General features: G+C 43.1%; 1 protein-coding gene across 10 annotated transcripts in view; it reads right to left on the reverse strand.

Annotated features, from left to right (window-relative positions):
* The window catches only part of robo1 (roundabout, axon guidance receptor, homolog 1 (Drosophila)), a 157,363-nt gene that overhangs the window by 24,838 nt on the left and 116,990 nt on the right, over window positions 1-15,535 (reverse strand). For all 10 annotated transcript variants that reach the window (XM_029516747.1, XM_029516749.1, XM_029516739.1 and 7 more), the window contains 10 exons: window positions 11,575-11,695; window positions 10,291-10,429; window positions 9,978-10,105; window positions 5,811-5,819; window positions 4,707-4,831; window positions 4,396-4,567; window positions 2,616-2,821; window positions 608-689; window positions 295-463; window positions 37-203 (listed from right to left, as the gene is read on the reverse strand). In XM_029516747.1, the coding sequence (XP_029372607.1) occupies window positions 37-203; window positions 295-463; window positions 608-689; window positions 2,616-2,821; window positions 4,396-4,567; window positions 4,707-4,831; window positions 5,811-5,819; window positions 9,978-10,105; window positions 10,291-10,429; window positions 11,575-11,695 (1,318 nt within the window). The remainder of the gene's footprint in view (window positions 1-36; window positions 204-294; window positions 464-607; window positions 690-2,615; window positions 2,822-4,395; window positions 4,568-4,706; window positions 4,832-5,810; window positions 5,820-9,977; window positions 10,106-10,290; window positions 10,430-11,574; window positions 11,696-15,535) is intronic.

The following is a 15,535-nucleotide window of genomic DNA, read 5'->3' on the forward strand; positions in this document are numbered from 1 at the left end:
ATATCAAATTCTAATCCGAATTAAGGCAGTTCTCACCTTGTGTTTTCACAGCATCAGTGATAGGACTAGGATCACTCAGCCCATAGGCATTGGCTGCCCGTACTAAGAAGAGGTAGACTGCGCTGGGCTTCAAGCCCTTCAGTACAAAGGACTCAGTTTTCACATGCTCTGCCAGGGTCTGCCAGCTGCTCCCTGATGCATGACTGTGGAAACAATGGATAGAATGTAACTTTCAAAGCTTTCCTGAAAGCCATGGAATAATTAGTAGACTGATGGTCAGATAATTAGTCATACCTGAAGGCCTCAATTATATAGGAGGTGGGTGTGGCTCCGGCATTAAGGTTGGGCTTCCAAGACAGGGTGACGGAAGTGCGCGTAACATCTGTGACGTCAGGTTTTGAAGGCGCACTTGGGATCAGGTTCGGGTCAGTAGGTCTGTTTGGCTGGACTGGGACCCCAAACTCTACACGTGGAATAGAGGGAAACAACAGTTACTTGCCATCTGCCAAAAAAAATTGCCCATGCATAAGAATGAGAATAAAATACCCTGCAGAACGTTTGTTTAAAAAAATGAAAAACCTTATTTATAGTATTGAATTAACCTTACCTTGAACTTCTAAATAGGCTTTCCATGAGGCCTCTCCACTGGGTGTGGAGGCAATGCAGGTGTAGGTGCCAGTGTCCCCAAGCTGGACAGGGATAAGGGAGAATATTATGTTAAATCAGGATAATTCATGCAGTAAAATCAGTGGCACATTAACGGTAATAGTTGCATTCCCTCTTTCAGCCTCTTGCTCTGTCTCTCTCTGTCATTCGCCCCACTACAGCACTCATTTACATCTGGGGGAGTCAGTAGCCGGCAGCTGTCATTGTCTGATAATCTCGGTATCATCTCTTTCATAGCAGAAACTGATGGAAAGCAGCTGGAAAGGCCAAGTGACAGCCATTCCTAGTCAAATGGAAAAAGGTTTTCACAGGCTCATAGACTAATTGGAGACATTTCTCTCCCTCTACCACACCCCCTGGATACCAAACATGGAAGTCACTGCCCCATTCAACAAATGTGGTCACAGTGCATTCAAGATATATGTTAAAATCCTACATTATTCATTCACTTTTAGACTTTTAGACAACTTTACTGAGAAATGTGTGGTGCACAGAAATGTTAAGATATTACTGCATGGTCGTTTTGGAAAAACATCACTCAGCAGCACAGAGAGAGCCCATATTTCTCAAATCCTCTACCAAGGATGAATAATCCTCAAGTTTGTTATTGTAATAATGGCAAATGTAATCTGCATTAGATCTGGACATGCATCAAAATACACATTGAGAGACAATACATGTGCCAGATTTTTTTCAATGAAAGTGCAGTAGTTCATGAGAAAATAGTTGGAGGGGGAAAAAAGCTCTCTCAGAAGACGCCTGGATCTGTACCTGAATCCAGACCAAAAACAAATCATTGTTTCTTGGCTCATGAACTAAATTTCCTCCAATTAAACTGGTGGTTGACAAGTTCCTGAGGTATTCGTCTAGCTAACAGGCTAATAAACAAAACAAAAACATAGCCCTTGCTGGCAAAGATGTATGCCACATTTTCACACTGGCACATGTTAAAACTATCTTCACCATCATCTGCACTCAAAGCCTGTGGGTAAGATACAATTCTGTGGTTTGTTGGTGATCCATATTATGCTATGGGCTACTGTGCTGGAGTGTAAGCAAGAGTCTGAGAAAAACCGAGAGATAAATTGAGTGTGAACATTGTGCTGCCAGTAACCCTGAAGGTGTGGAATTTTTTTTGTCTGGCAGGTAAGAAAAAGTATTAAGCACAATAAATTACCTCACGCATCAAAAGCATTTTGATTAAAATGTTGTAGGGGAGAAATGACAAGTTCATTAATGTACAATGCCTGCAGGGTTTACTCAGCTACAGCAGGAGATGGGTTCAGATGCATCCCCTCCTGCCTGCCTCACAACGGCAACCCAATCACACTGCAATCTTGTCACCACAAGACATGCCAGCATTCATCAGAACACCGCAAACTGACGTGAACTCTGACCCTGTGACGCCTCCATCTGGAAGACACGTCAGCACCCCCTACTTTTCTCTCCCTTAGAGTGTGTTTAGCATCACGCTGCTTAGCATCTCAAACTCACACACATATGCTCGCACACAAAATAACACACAAAACCCACTGTGTTTGCTGACTGACAGGAACTACAGACTGCTCGACTTCACAGGCTCCATTTCAAACCCACGACAACTGACTGACAGCCCATGGAGGGCTGGTTGCTGGCAGGGAACACATGCTTTATTTACCGACCAGCAGGGGTTTGCCCACCACGTTATGGATGGGATATATGCAACTTTGAAGTTTGTTTGAGTTGCTTTAGACATTCAGTGAAACCTAATGGAGAATGTTGAGCAAAATATAATTGCATATTTTTTCCAAGTTTAGGAATACATGTTGAGTTTAAAGCATATGTGTGTAGTCAAATTACAAACAAATTCCAAATGTCACAAAACAGTACTGGGTGCTGTGTTGTGCGTTTACTTTACTTAATGGTAAGAAGGGATGTGATTTTCTTGGTACATGTGACCGGTGTCTTACCTTTGCATAGCGTATCTGCAGTGCGCCTGTGTCCAGCTGTTTGATTCTGGAGTCATGAGTGGACACCAATACACCGTCTTTCCTCCAGAGGATGGTAGGTGTGGGGTTACCCGTTGCCACACAGTTTAGGACCACTGTGCCATCCACAGCAACCGTCTGATTGGTTGGGCCCTGTCGGATAACTGGTGGCGGGCGGTCTGACACGACTGTGGAAGGGAGAAGGCATAAAAATGCAAAGGTGTTTGTGTGGTGTAATGGAGACTGGAAGGGAAGAGGATTTGGACAATTATATGCAGCTTGAGTGAGAAAACACACAAAAGGCGGAAAGAATAGTGGCATACGGCATGTAGCAATGTAAGCATGTGAAAACTGCGAGGGTAGTGTGAGATGAATTAAATCCAATTGTAAGAACTGGAAGCAATTTTCTAATCATTCAGCAGCAGGAGTCAAACTCAGCCAAATAAAAGCAGTGTAATTAAAATGAAATGGCCTCAGATACTTGAGTCCTCTCACTGCAGCTCTACCAGATGCCTGGCACTAAGCATATAAACGCTTCTGGCCAACAAGCCCATGACCCATCCCCCAGCCATGAAACACCAAACAAGGGAGAAAATGCCTTAAACATCTAGCCAGAACTGACAACGTTATTAGCATTAGGACATTGAAACTCCTCCTCCCTGCATCACAGCCCATGAACCCTGGGTGTTGAACCAGCAGGCACAAACAACAAACAAAGGCACAGAGAGAAAGCGTGCATTTGCCAGACAAAGAAAGGCAAAGAAAACAAGGAAGAGGTGGAAAAGGGAGATGTTTTGCTTTTTTTTTATTTCATCTCCATTGTGTGTGATTCATCCTGATCCTGCGATAGGTTGTCTGCCTCCCTGTGACTATTATTATTCATTGCACTATTATTGAGCATTGCTGTCAGCTCCTCTGAATTACAAGGGAGTTATGTTCAGTGAGAAGCAATAGAATTAATACCAAACACAGTGTAAAGGCAACACATAATGATGAATGTATGTGTCCACGGATCCTCAGAGTCATGCTGGGGTGTAATCGCTGGGCCTCTTTGTCTGTGCTTTTGTGCTGGGGATGGTGCAATTACTAAAACACTGTCAGCATGACCTATAATTACCAGATCTGCCTGTGGAGAAGTTGTGGCCTCAGAGCTGCCTGTTCACTTTAATAACTGTTATTATTATCCAGAGAGCAGGACAGAATGAGAAAGAGAAGAGGAGAGGAAGATTGAGCATACTGTTATAGGTCTGAAATGAAGAAGGACATTTAGTAGATGAAGGGATGAATCTAGGTGTGTCACAGACAAAATAATAGCTGCCCAGGTCTCTGTGGGAATGGTGGAAATGAAACCAAGGTTAGTCCACCAGGCTGTCAGGGATAGTGGAGTAATTAGAGGACTCAATCCAGACCTCACCACACAGCCACAGTCTTCCAACGGCAGACAGAAACAAGCCAGCCATGGAATACCAAAGGAGACTTTAGCCAGTGTGAAGCCAATGAAGCCAGATACTGAGCCATGTTCTGGGTGCACAGGCACCAGACAGTCTCTACCTCTGACAGCAACACACTGAACAGGCCAGACCAAACCTCACAAGCCTCAACTCAGATATTAATATGTGCTACGCTAGGACCACAATACTTCAGATGAACAGCTTTAGCCAAAGATTATCTGAAATACCAATATTCATTGACTCAGTGCCCCTCTAATTCTCTCTTGGGCCTTGCTGTATGCAGAAACTATGTTTAAAGCAAAGTTGCTTACCATCAGTGACTTCGAGCAGAGCCTTGGTGATGACACTGCCAGCGATGTTGAGAGCTTGGCAGCTGTAGTATCCCACGTCTGAGCGTTCGGCATCAGTGATGGTCAGGTCCCCAGTCTGAGATACAGAAAATCGACTGGAGGGTTGAGGAGGCTGGTAGGAGAAGAGCAGGTTCTGCAGGATATGAAGACAGATCACATGCAGTTATGCTTTTATTGTGAAAGAATGGCACTCACATGCAAACACACTCAAATAAATCCACTACAATGAGGATTTTGAAATGAAAACCTTTATTATAGTTTATTTTCTTTACCTGACTACCTTCTCGCTGCCAGAAAATGGCTGGCTGTGGGTTTCCTGTGGCCTCACACTGAAAGGTCACAGTTCTACCAACACCAACCACCTGGTTCCTTGGTCTCACCACAAATGCTGGGGGCACTAGAGGACAGTCATGACAATGGTTAGCCATTGAATAGACAAACACACCATAGTATATTATTATAGTTGTCATAATATAACAGTAACAAGTGGTCTGTGTTACTTGGATCAAGAAAGAGAAATATGACTACAGCTCTGGTGCTCGAATTCAGATCCTTTGTAGAGTATAGGCTGTCTTTCAAAACTTTGCATGGCTGGGCACAGCAGGTGTAAACAGAGAGCTGATCCAATTTAAAATGCCGGCATATTATAGGTATAATGAATAAATAAGGAAAAAAAAAACAAAACAAGGGCTACTCCCTTACCCCCTTATTTGCATGGGCAAGGGCACACACCATTAAAATTTACATGGAAATGAGGAATAAATTTGAACCATCTGTCCATGCTGACACCCACCAACAGCACAGGCCTCAACCAGGATGCAGCATCCATGCATCTTAATGACAAATTCTATCTGAGACTAAATGTTGTGTCATGGCCCAATGCCACCTCTGCCCTTCTACAGTGCAGACAAGGCCTTGTTGGTGTAATAGGCCATCTATGTGAGGAGACAGACCCTGTATGTAGGCATTGGGAGCTCACATTCCATTCTGAAAGGCTACATATATATGTCCTCAAATGCATTGAGTCCCATAACATTTTAATCCATTTTCATAGATGGTATGCTGTACATAAAGAAAAGCAATCTAAAAGCTGTCATTTGAAATACAGACTTAATTTATCCATGAATAAGATGGGGGTGTTTGGTTATGTATAAAGAGGGGAAATAATAGAATGAAATGATGCCGCTTTACCTTGGAGGCCCAAGCTGAGCATAATTTTACCCATTAATATCCTTTTGTCACTGTTGCCCATGACAACAGAAACATGAGTGCTGATTGGAGGGTGGAGAAGTGATGGGAGGAGGATGAAGGGGGTTGTGACAGCTTCCTGTCTCTGTCAGGGCGGTGAATAGGTGACGGATGACATTTCAACTTACCAGACATGACTAAAAAGGGAACAAAAACACAACAACAAAAAACCCAAAGATGAATAACTGAATCATAAACAGCATGGCAGTGGCGAGAGATAAGGAAAATAACAATGCGACGTTCACGAGGACAAATCATGTTAATAGTAATCATGTTCTTATCATTCAGTGAAAGAAGACATGTAATATTTCACCTTCAAGGTGCACAAAGCACAGCATAATTACTAATGGGTACTCAGGAATACATTTAAAGGCACAAGAAAATCAACTGAAGAACATCTGAATCCAAAAAAAAAAAAAAAAAAAAAAGACATACAGAAAATACAAGAGAGACACATTACAGATGTTTTATAATGACCAACACGATGCTTTTCTGCTCTTTCTTTCCATTTGTTTACTTTTTCCCTCCTGCATCCCTGCACTATCAATGAAGTTTAGGGCACCCCTGAGGAGGGGTGCAAACACATCTCTGCAAATGTACACTAGTCCATAAAAGCACAAGGTGAATGTTAACTGTCACTCTTTGGCCATAAATCTCAGCATAGCCAATCACTCACCTTATCTAATCTGTCTGCTCCAACTGCTCCCTCGGAAACATAAACGCTGTCAGTCAATATAATGACCAACCCTCCCCATCCTCCCCCAGACTATCACTGGCCTTTAAAATGCAGATAAGACCTACATCAAACACTCCCAGAAGATGATGCTCATCACTACCCATGTGTGAGAGGCCGTAGATACACACAATAATGAGAGCGTACACTCCCACAAGTACACAACCTCCCCACAACACCTACACACATCCATTCATGTGTGTCTAAGCCTTTAATTAGGTAACCCTACCTCTCCCATGCTGCTGTGATCACAGTAGTGGACTTGGGGTAAGAGGTGAGCCTTAAATCTGGACCAGGCTACTTTGTGGGCTCTCTGCTAGTTCACAGCGTCACGGTGTGTCTATCAATAAGCTGATCAGAGCAGCTGAGGAAAACACACTGAGCACTGTGCCCTCCAGCCCAATAGGAGGCAGGCTGTGTACGAAGGACCACACCAGAGATGTTAAAGGGGATTTGAGCAGTGCTGCTGTTCAGTCTGCCTAACATCAACTCTAGAGCAGGACTCCATGCAGAGGATTTGCTATGATTAATATTTGCTCCCACTGGGACGACTGGTATTTTTTTGGTTTTTTGGTATTATTTTTATTTTATTTTATTTTTTTTTATGTGCTATCCCACGCTGATATTTGTATTATGTTCATCAGCTAAAATGTAGCTCCCAGAACTTCATGTTACAGAGTAACTCAAAACTCTGGTTTTATCTATTGCACCCAAACAGGTTTTGGTCATTAGCATGCACATAACAGCACACACACAGCTGACAAGAAAGTTCCTCTCACTCACGCCCTTTTGGCACCAATTCCAAGGCTCCTTCCAGACCCTTTACATGCACTATTAACAGCGCTGCTACACATAAATCAGTGCTGGCGGTAAACTTGCTGAGGAAAAAAACATTGCACATTAATTCTTTGATTATTATTTTTTATTTATTTATTTATTTTTTGGTCTGAATTTGTGTGTTCCTGTATAAATTAAGTAAATACAAGGTGAACATTATCTAAGTATACCAAAACCAGTTCCAAATCTTGAGCCTCTAAAAAAAAAAAACCACACACATACACACTCCTCCCTTCCAGACTCAGAACCCACCACAACTACATCCTCATGTGGCTTAGGTTAATGATTTTACGATGAAACTATAAATACACCCTGTGACTTGGCCAATTATGCATTTCTTGCATCAATCAAAGAAATATTGTACTTGACATATTTATAAGTCCAAAGGAGCTGTAGTAGACTGACAAACACAAGGTAAGACAATAATTCATTGATTAAGTTTGAAACGAGAGCAGAGCACATTGAAAGAAAAATAGCCCAAGGCGCCTCTCCCACAGTGCTGACATTATTCCCTAACTGTCTTGCCACGGAAGTTGTGAAAATTCCCCTCAATCCACAAAGAGCTGGATTATTCTCAAACTGCCCAGCTATTAACAGAGATTTGCTTTGAAAGACAATATCTCCAATTTTGCTTGTCTTGCTGTATTTCTAATATCATTTACACACAATATACAGTTATGATAAGCAAATTGCATAATGGCACTGCAGGGAAAGACTTCTATAGTTAAAAGTTTTGGTTTTTTTTTGAACATCCAATTTTAATTTAGTTGGTTTTATCGGCCCATTTACACATCAGAGCAAATTTAGCAGCAAAATCTGAGTTCAGAGTATTTACATTAATTCCACTTCTGCCTAATTTACCCATTCCGTGGGGAAGTTCTCTCTGCCAGCAGTTCACCACTGAAATTATTTTATTCAGATGTTTTCATTATTCTGAAGCTGAGGCTCGGTAATCTTGTCTTTCTTCAACTTTTCGTGTTGAGCGACAGTGCCCACTAAACCCACAGACTAAACTCTTGCCCCCCACATTACTGTTGTCTTCACTACCACAGAGGCATCTTACTACCTATACATCGTTTCTGCTAGTTTGGCCTGTTTAGACCTACAATTACCAGTCCTTTCTTTCCCTTCCTGTGCCCGCATCTGTAATTAGAAGCATGTCATTTCCGGGCGTAGGACTGTGGCCTGCTTGTCTTTAATTAGCTGGACTATTCAGTGCCCACAGCTTCCCTGGCCTCCTTATGTCCTGGTCTGGATAAAGCTCAGAGATCTCAGTGGTAGATGGAAATTATTCAAGGAACTTTGAAAACCTGGAGGTTCAGGCACCATTCATTTTTAATTCACAGCAGGATTCCCATAATTTATGTTGCATGACTGTCCTTGTCAACTGATTTTGCACTAAGTAGTGAAAGCACCAAGGATTTGTCCTTCATATCTATGGCAGGGTTTCTTCTTTTCTTCTTCTTTGCTGAAGTGAAATCAATTTAAGTGCTTTGACTTCAGTTTTCACACCTGTCTAACTCTTATAACATGGAGGGGATGGAAAGGTATAACACATGAAAAGAGGGTCAGTGCCTTAATTCTGCATGGAGGCAACAGGGAATTATCCTGAGGTTAAGACATTTTATTTCCACTGAGGACAAGGGTGGTTTAAGCTATTCAAAAATGATTCCAAGCCAGAAAAACAGCTTATTGAACCAGTACATCAATGTTGCTCCCTTCATTAACTAAGCTTTCATTAGGGAGAGTGAAAAAGGGCAATAAGAAAATTAGATATATTGACGCATGTATTGGCAGGTGTGCCTAATCCTGCTCTTGGAATCTGAGTATTGCTGTCTTGAAGAGAAAATCAAGAAATAATTGCAGGGTAGCCATGTGAAGATGAGGTTTCAGTCTTTGCAGGTGGGGGTTGTCAGAGGAATAAAATTGCCTTGTCTCTTTATGTCTCTTCTACACTGACAGTAATATGACTGACCTCACTACACAAACCCCTCTCCCCCCATCCTCTTCACAACCACAATCACCCTCAGCCTCAAATCCCGACCTGTTCTGCATCAGTGGTGAGCTGCCACCAAGACCGACTTTTTCACTGTCCCTCCAGCTACTGCCATCACCCTCCTCCTCGTTCCCTCCCTTCTTCTCTCACCGGACTCCCAACATTCCCATTAGTTTGGCGTTAAATAGCCCCAGTGTTCCTCAGACTCTCAGGAGGGTTTTGGGATGATCCCTGCCCCCCAGTTCCTCTGAATGAGTTCTTTCTGAATGTTCACACTCTGTGACCGGCTGCTTTATATTCCAACTGTGTTAATAAGACGTCCAAAGGAGATGGGCCACAGGAGGCACAGAGATATTTCATAAGTTCACAAATTGTACCGAATGTCTTAAAATGTGAAGGAAGACAGGCCTCCAGAGAAATGCCACTTGTATAGGGCAAATGAAATCGATTGTTGTTGAGAGCCCATGTGTGCAGCTCTACAGCTGTTATAGATTTTTGCCTTTCTTTTTATTAGAAATCAATCAGCTAATTGAGAGAGAATAGTTGAAAATGATGACCATGTAGCCCCAAAGCTGAAGGCCATTATTGTCTGGTGGCCAAACTAAATTTCATTCAAATCAAAGCTGTGCAATAAACCATGATGGAAATTAATTTTTAATGGCTATCCATGAGGCTGTAAGGGAAATATTCTGATGACATCACACTGCGAAACTGTGTTTTTTGTCTTACCGTGGACGGTGAGCATGGCCGATGCCTCCGCCTTGCCCACCAAGTTTTCTGCCATGCAGGTGTAGGAGCCGACATCAGCTGAAGTCAGACGTCGGATCTTCAGGGTGTGGTCTTCACGAATCTCGTATCTGTATAACACAGGTGCTCATGTTGTCAAAGTAAAACTTGATGCAAACTGTGCACACAGACCCACTCAAGGCAACATGCGCCAGGTGGCATCACAGACAAAAGGTCAGTTGATCCAACAAAGGCAGGGAGAGGGCGAGGGAGGAAGGTATTATGTGATGAAAGGTAACATGTTGCTGAGTCATACCTTCCTTTGGGCAGGTCCCCATCATCTTTCCTCCAACGGACAGTGGGAACTGGGTCACCACGGGCCTCACACCTGAACTCCACACTTTGGTCCACTAACACCACCTGGCTGCCTGGGCGACGCACAAAACTGGGACGCTCTACAATTAGAGATGAAAAATTGTTAATAAAATAAAAATAGTTAAAACTGGAATAAAGTCCAACTCAAAATCTGTGGCCTTGAATCTTTCAATAAATATTGGCCCTGTGCTACTCAGACTTCAGAGCTGAGAAGCTGATATAATTACATTTGAGGCACCTTGAAATTAAAATATTGACATCAGTGGAAATAGTTGTATAAGTAATTGTACTACTTGTGTAAGAAGACATGGCATGACAACGTGATTGCTAGTTTATAATTAACAAAACAGAAATATAGCCTAGACTGTACAGAACACTTAAGTCACAAGACAAAACACAGGCCAGGAAACAGTAACTACTTTGTGGTACATTAAGTTGCTTTAAATACACGTGACATGAAACTAAATGAAATGAAGACAGGACACCGACTGGAGTTCTGACACAGGGTCTGACTTGTTTTGTCATCTTGTTAACCACAGCAACCTAAAGTCCAGCTCAGACTCTATATGGTCATCAAATCTTAATGGTACAGGGTCACCACATCATGTTGTGTGTTTGTTTTTTAGATTTAGCGAGGCTTAAAAAATCATAGCGTTCAGTTGCCTTGAAAACATTCCTTCAAACTCAGGCCCGAAAAGCTAACCAGAGTGGTTTATGATTAACCAGAGCTCCTGGGCTGCGATACTCACTCAAGTGGGCAAACACAAAATCTACAAGATGGCCTCATTTCAGGCCTTGTGGAACTATTTCAGTATGATTATTTATCTGAGCGAAACTGCCTTTGCTTTTCTGATAGATTATAAGAGGTCTCTGAGGAGCGGAGGTGGAGGAAGTAAAAAAGCCAGCGATAAAATCTGTCTGGACATGCTCTCTGCTTGGGTCACAGGAGAGTATCAAGGTCAGAAGTCACTTGTGATGAAATAGGGGGATGCTGCTGAGGTCAGTGTGGGATATGTAGTGAGGTGTGAGATTGAAGGTCATTTCACACTCTATCTGATAAAGGTCAGCGACACCATTTACTTCCCAGGGAGATAGACAATCAAAGCTTAACATCTGGGTTCAGTTTCTGACTGTGGACAACTACAAAATGTGTGTGTATGTGGACAGAAAACAAAACAGGCAACTGATTGAAATATTCCAATAGTGGAGGGCGGGAGTTATTTACCAAGTACTGTAAGTTCAGCAATTTCACTTTCACGTTCTCCAACCATGTTTGTGCCGACACACACATACTTCCCGGCATCGCTCTTCCGTGCGTTTGTGATCATCAGTTTCCCTCCACGTATCTGAGGGAAGAAGCGAGAAGGTGAGAGGTTAAAAAAAGGAGAGGAGAAACAGCAATATTAGAGTCAGATTGACACTTGGGGTCTGTGATGGACAAAAAAAGAAAACGGCAAAGCTCAAACATGATAAAACATTTCCTGATTGCTCTCAACGAGGCCTGTGAGCATTTGTTTATTATTATAACAGCATGAGAAAATGCACTCATGGAGACATTATGGCTCGGTGCCAACAGGGTTTTTTTAATTGGATTTTTCTCTGACCTTACAGAGAAAGAGGCCAACTTCATGTCTTCATGTCCTTTTTTTTTCTCCCCCCCACTTGAGGCCTAAATCACTATCAGTTGGCATGGACCCCCTCAGGATAAGCTGAGCACAACAACACTTTCCAAATCCACAACCACAGGTCCCAGAGGGAACACCTGAGGCACTGTAGGACCACAAGCACTTCTCCAATCTTCTCAGGGAGCTTGAGGACACATTTGCCTGTTATTGTCCGAAGAATGTTTTAAAGAATAGGTTTCTTCAATTTCTCTCTGCATGTGCATACGGCAACAAGTGAGAGCAAGTTAACATGCATTCAAACACGTCAACAAGCACACACACCCAGCAGTGAATGTGTGTTTGTCCAGGTGAATGTCATGTCTGTTATTTCCCAGGGCTTTGATTACAGGCTAGAGGAGGTGCTTTGTTCTCAGGCAGTCAGAGAGTCAGCCCAGGCCCCAACACAGGCCCCTCAACCCTTCTCTCAGCTGACAGCCATGCCAGTTAGAGCAGACATGGACAATAGCGTGGTGTGCCAAAGATCTCTGTGCCTCGATGGAGCTTAAGGTTTTAGCCTCCAAGACCAGGACCACCACCTGCAAGCATGTAATTGATACCCTCATTAGAAAGCCACTGAGAGAAGTTGAGACACAATATTGCTTAAAAAAGCTCTCCCAGTGATTAGCATGTTAAATGCAACCTTCTTTTATATGTCTTGATAAATCGACTTCACATACCCAAGCAGTGCACACGTGATAAAGTCTTCGCCACAGGCCCGAGACAAACATAAGAGTGAAAATGGATTGTATGGAAGTCATCAAACTAAATGGACAACTTTGCAACTGGACACATTCTTCTGGCTCAGATAAATCCCTGGCCCCTTGGCTCCTGTTTAATATTCATGGTAAAAAGCAAGAGGCAGTGGGATGAAAAGAGGCTGTGCTAGACTGGCTTATTTAGGGTACCCTGCAGTGCTGGAGGGGTTTGAAGTATCATTATGTTACTGTTTGTTTGAGGAAAGGCTTAACACCTAAAACACTGTGACACTCACAAAGGCCCAAGGTCAGGGCAGACTATGCAGCAGAGAGGGGGGGTGCACTGTTGGTACCACAGTTTAACATGAGGATCCACTTAAGAGCCTGTCCACTCTTTCCACATCCTCACCTCTGTCTGTGGCAGTTTTTCCCATTCTCCACAGGCGTATTTGGAGTGCCGGAACAGCAGGGACCCTGAGAGCCGGCTGAAGTAAATGGATGCAGTGACGGCCCTCTTTTTCTTTGCATGCATATCCTCTCCTCACAACACAACACAACACAACACAACCCAGCACACAGGCAGCTGAAAGCCCCCACAATCTGACCATTATCCCAGCATTACAGGGAGATGGCTCTATCCTGCTGCCTTTTGTCTCATGTCATTTGGCAATGCTGATAGTGCAAAAGCCCCCATTCAGCATGCACTCAGCTGGTATTCACACAGCAGTTCATTTTCCAGGCTGATAATTAGCCACAACTATCGAACAAAAGGAGGAGGACAATGTGCCGCATTTCGGACACTTGTAATGCTGCCGACAGACTTGCTCCAAACACCCACAATGCTCTCGGTTTAAATACTGGCATTTTTTCATTCTCAATTTATTTATCATTTCCTTGTTGTACCTGAAAGACCTATTTATTAAAGTTGAGGAGAATATGCCAGCTGCTGCTAATGGGACAGCAGCACCACAGGGTGATGGGCCTACCTCCTTTTATACAGCTCAGATGGAAACCTTTCACAAATGCCTCACATGAAGTCATGAATATATGTGAGATGCATGGGTTGACCAATGTAGATAAAAAAGGAGGGGTCCCTCTGATGTGTTCTCTCCCTCTTGTTTATATTGGTGCCACCAAAGCTGAGCTGACCTAGTCAGCGGAAGTACAGTGCAGTGAGAAAATCCCCACTGCAGGTGGTTAGGGACATTGGTCTGCTCACTAGGGATCACCAAGGAGACTGCACGTTCCAGCATGTTGCATGGTGGAAGGAATTGGAGGATGTGGCGGGGGGGGGGGCTTTGACAAGTTCAGCTGCTGATCACATTATAAAGATTACACCGCTTTCTACAGTCATTCATTCACTATACCCTAAACAAATGTTCACATAGCCTCATGACTGTCCGATTTGTAATAAAAGTGGATTGTTAATGTGCGTGTCTGTAGGACAACATCCAGAATCCCATCTGTCACCACAGCTGATTACACGCACCTAGATGATCGTATGTGATGTCAAGCTCCACTTCAAAAATGGTCATTTGGGAACACTCAGTGTGTGAGGTTTTATGCTTGACAGGAAGTTTACAGTGAGCAACACCAGCTGTTAAATCTACCAGACCCTGTTCTCAAATCTAGCACTGCTGCAGGCAACAAGGACACGTCTGAGTCATGTAGCCTGTGTTACAGCGGGCAGCGTTCACAGCATTTACTCAAAGGATTTTACCCATCAGTGGCCAAAATCACATACAGCAGTGGGAAAAATCCTCCCTTCCGCCAGGCAGGGGTTAGACATGATTTTTATGTGGAAATGATTTATAAACAGAAATAGGCCCTGTGTGTTCAGTGGGGATAAAATCTAATTAAGGGAAAGGCCATGTGTGTTAGAATTACATAAGGATGCTTTGTCCTCGATGTACTGTGCCTTCCGGCCTCCCTTGTTAAAAAGCGTGAGGTTGTCATCGGATAATTAACAAACTAAAAGAGTGCAATAGGTAAACTTAAGTGAAGAAGCAAAAGATTTCATCACAATATTGCGTAGTCCTCAAGGTCAATTTAGGAGAGGAAGTGCTGTTGCGCTTTGTTCAAATTATCTTGGCTACTCTACCAGTGGGCACAGAGAACAGTTTGCTGAATGGATGGCTGAATGTGCAAACACAAGGCACACAGGAAGCTGCTCCACAACCACAAGAGTTCCCTTTGTGGCAAGGAGGGTGCATGCTTATCAGTAAACTTACTCAACTTAGAAAACAGATATGATTTGATTCTCTGTGAAGTAAATTTTGGGCTTGTTTCTTTCAATTATGCTGCTCAGCAGCCAGGCACAGATGCTTTAGCCCTTCTTCTTTGGAAAAAAAGAGACAAATGGAGAATACTGCTACTGTTCAAGAGTTAGAATAAAGGGCTTAATGTACCCGAACTCAACTGTCCCGCTTTATGTAAAACTGTATTTAGCCGTGTACAGTCCTCCACTGAAAGCAGCCAACAGCAATAAATCACTGTTTTGACTTACTCAGTAATGAAAACGTACTGAGCACAACTAGCCCAGGCCTGGATTTCAGTACTCTGCTTTAGGCTCACACACAGCGGAACATCTTTATTTGTAACTTGTGTTTATTATCTGGGGAAGATTTAGTTTTCCATGACTTTACTGTAAAGTTAGCCATAGTCAGCACTTGGGGACCAAACTATTTGACTACTCAACAACTACACAATGTGCTGTCAGACCTTGAAACCCCCCACCGGTCAGATTTAAAGATGGGATCCAGACTGACTGTAAACCACTCACTACCTTCTTGTTTGCTGTGTGCTGAGTTGGTCTTTACTTCCCTAG

This window comes from Echeneis naucrates, chromosome 13 (assembly GCF_900963305.1).
Source record: "Echeneis naucrates chromosome 13, fEcheNa1.1, whole genome shotgun sequence".
Lineage (NCBI taxonomy): Eukaryota > Metazoa > Chordata > Actinopteri > Carangiformes > Echeneidae > Echeneis > Echeneis naucrates.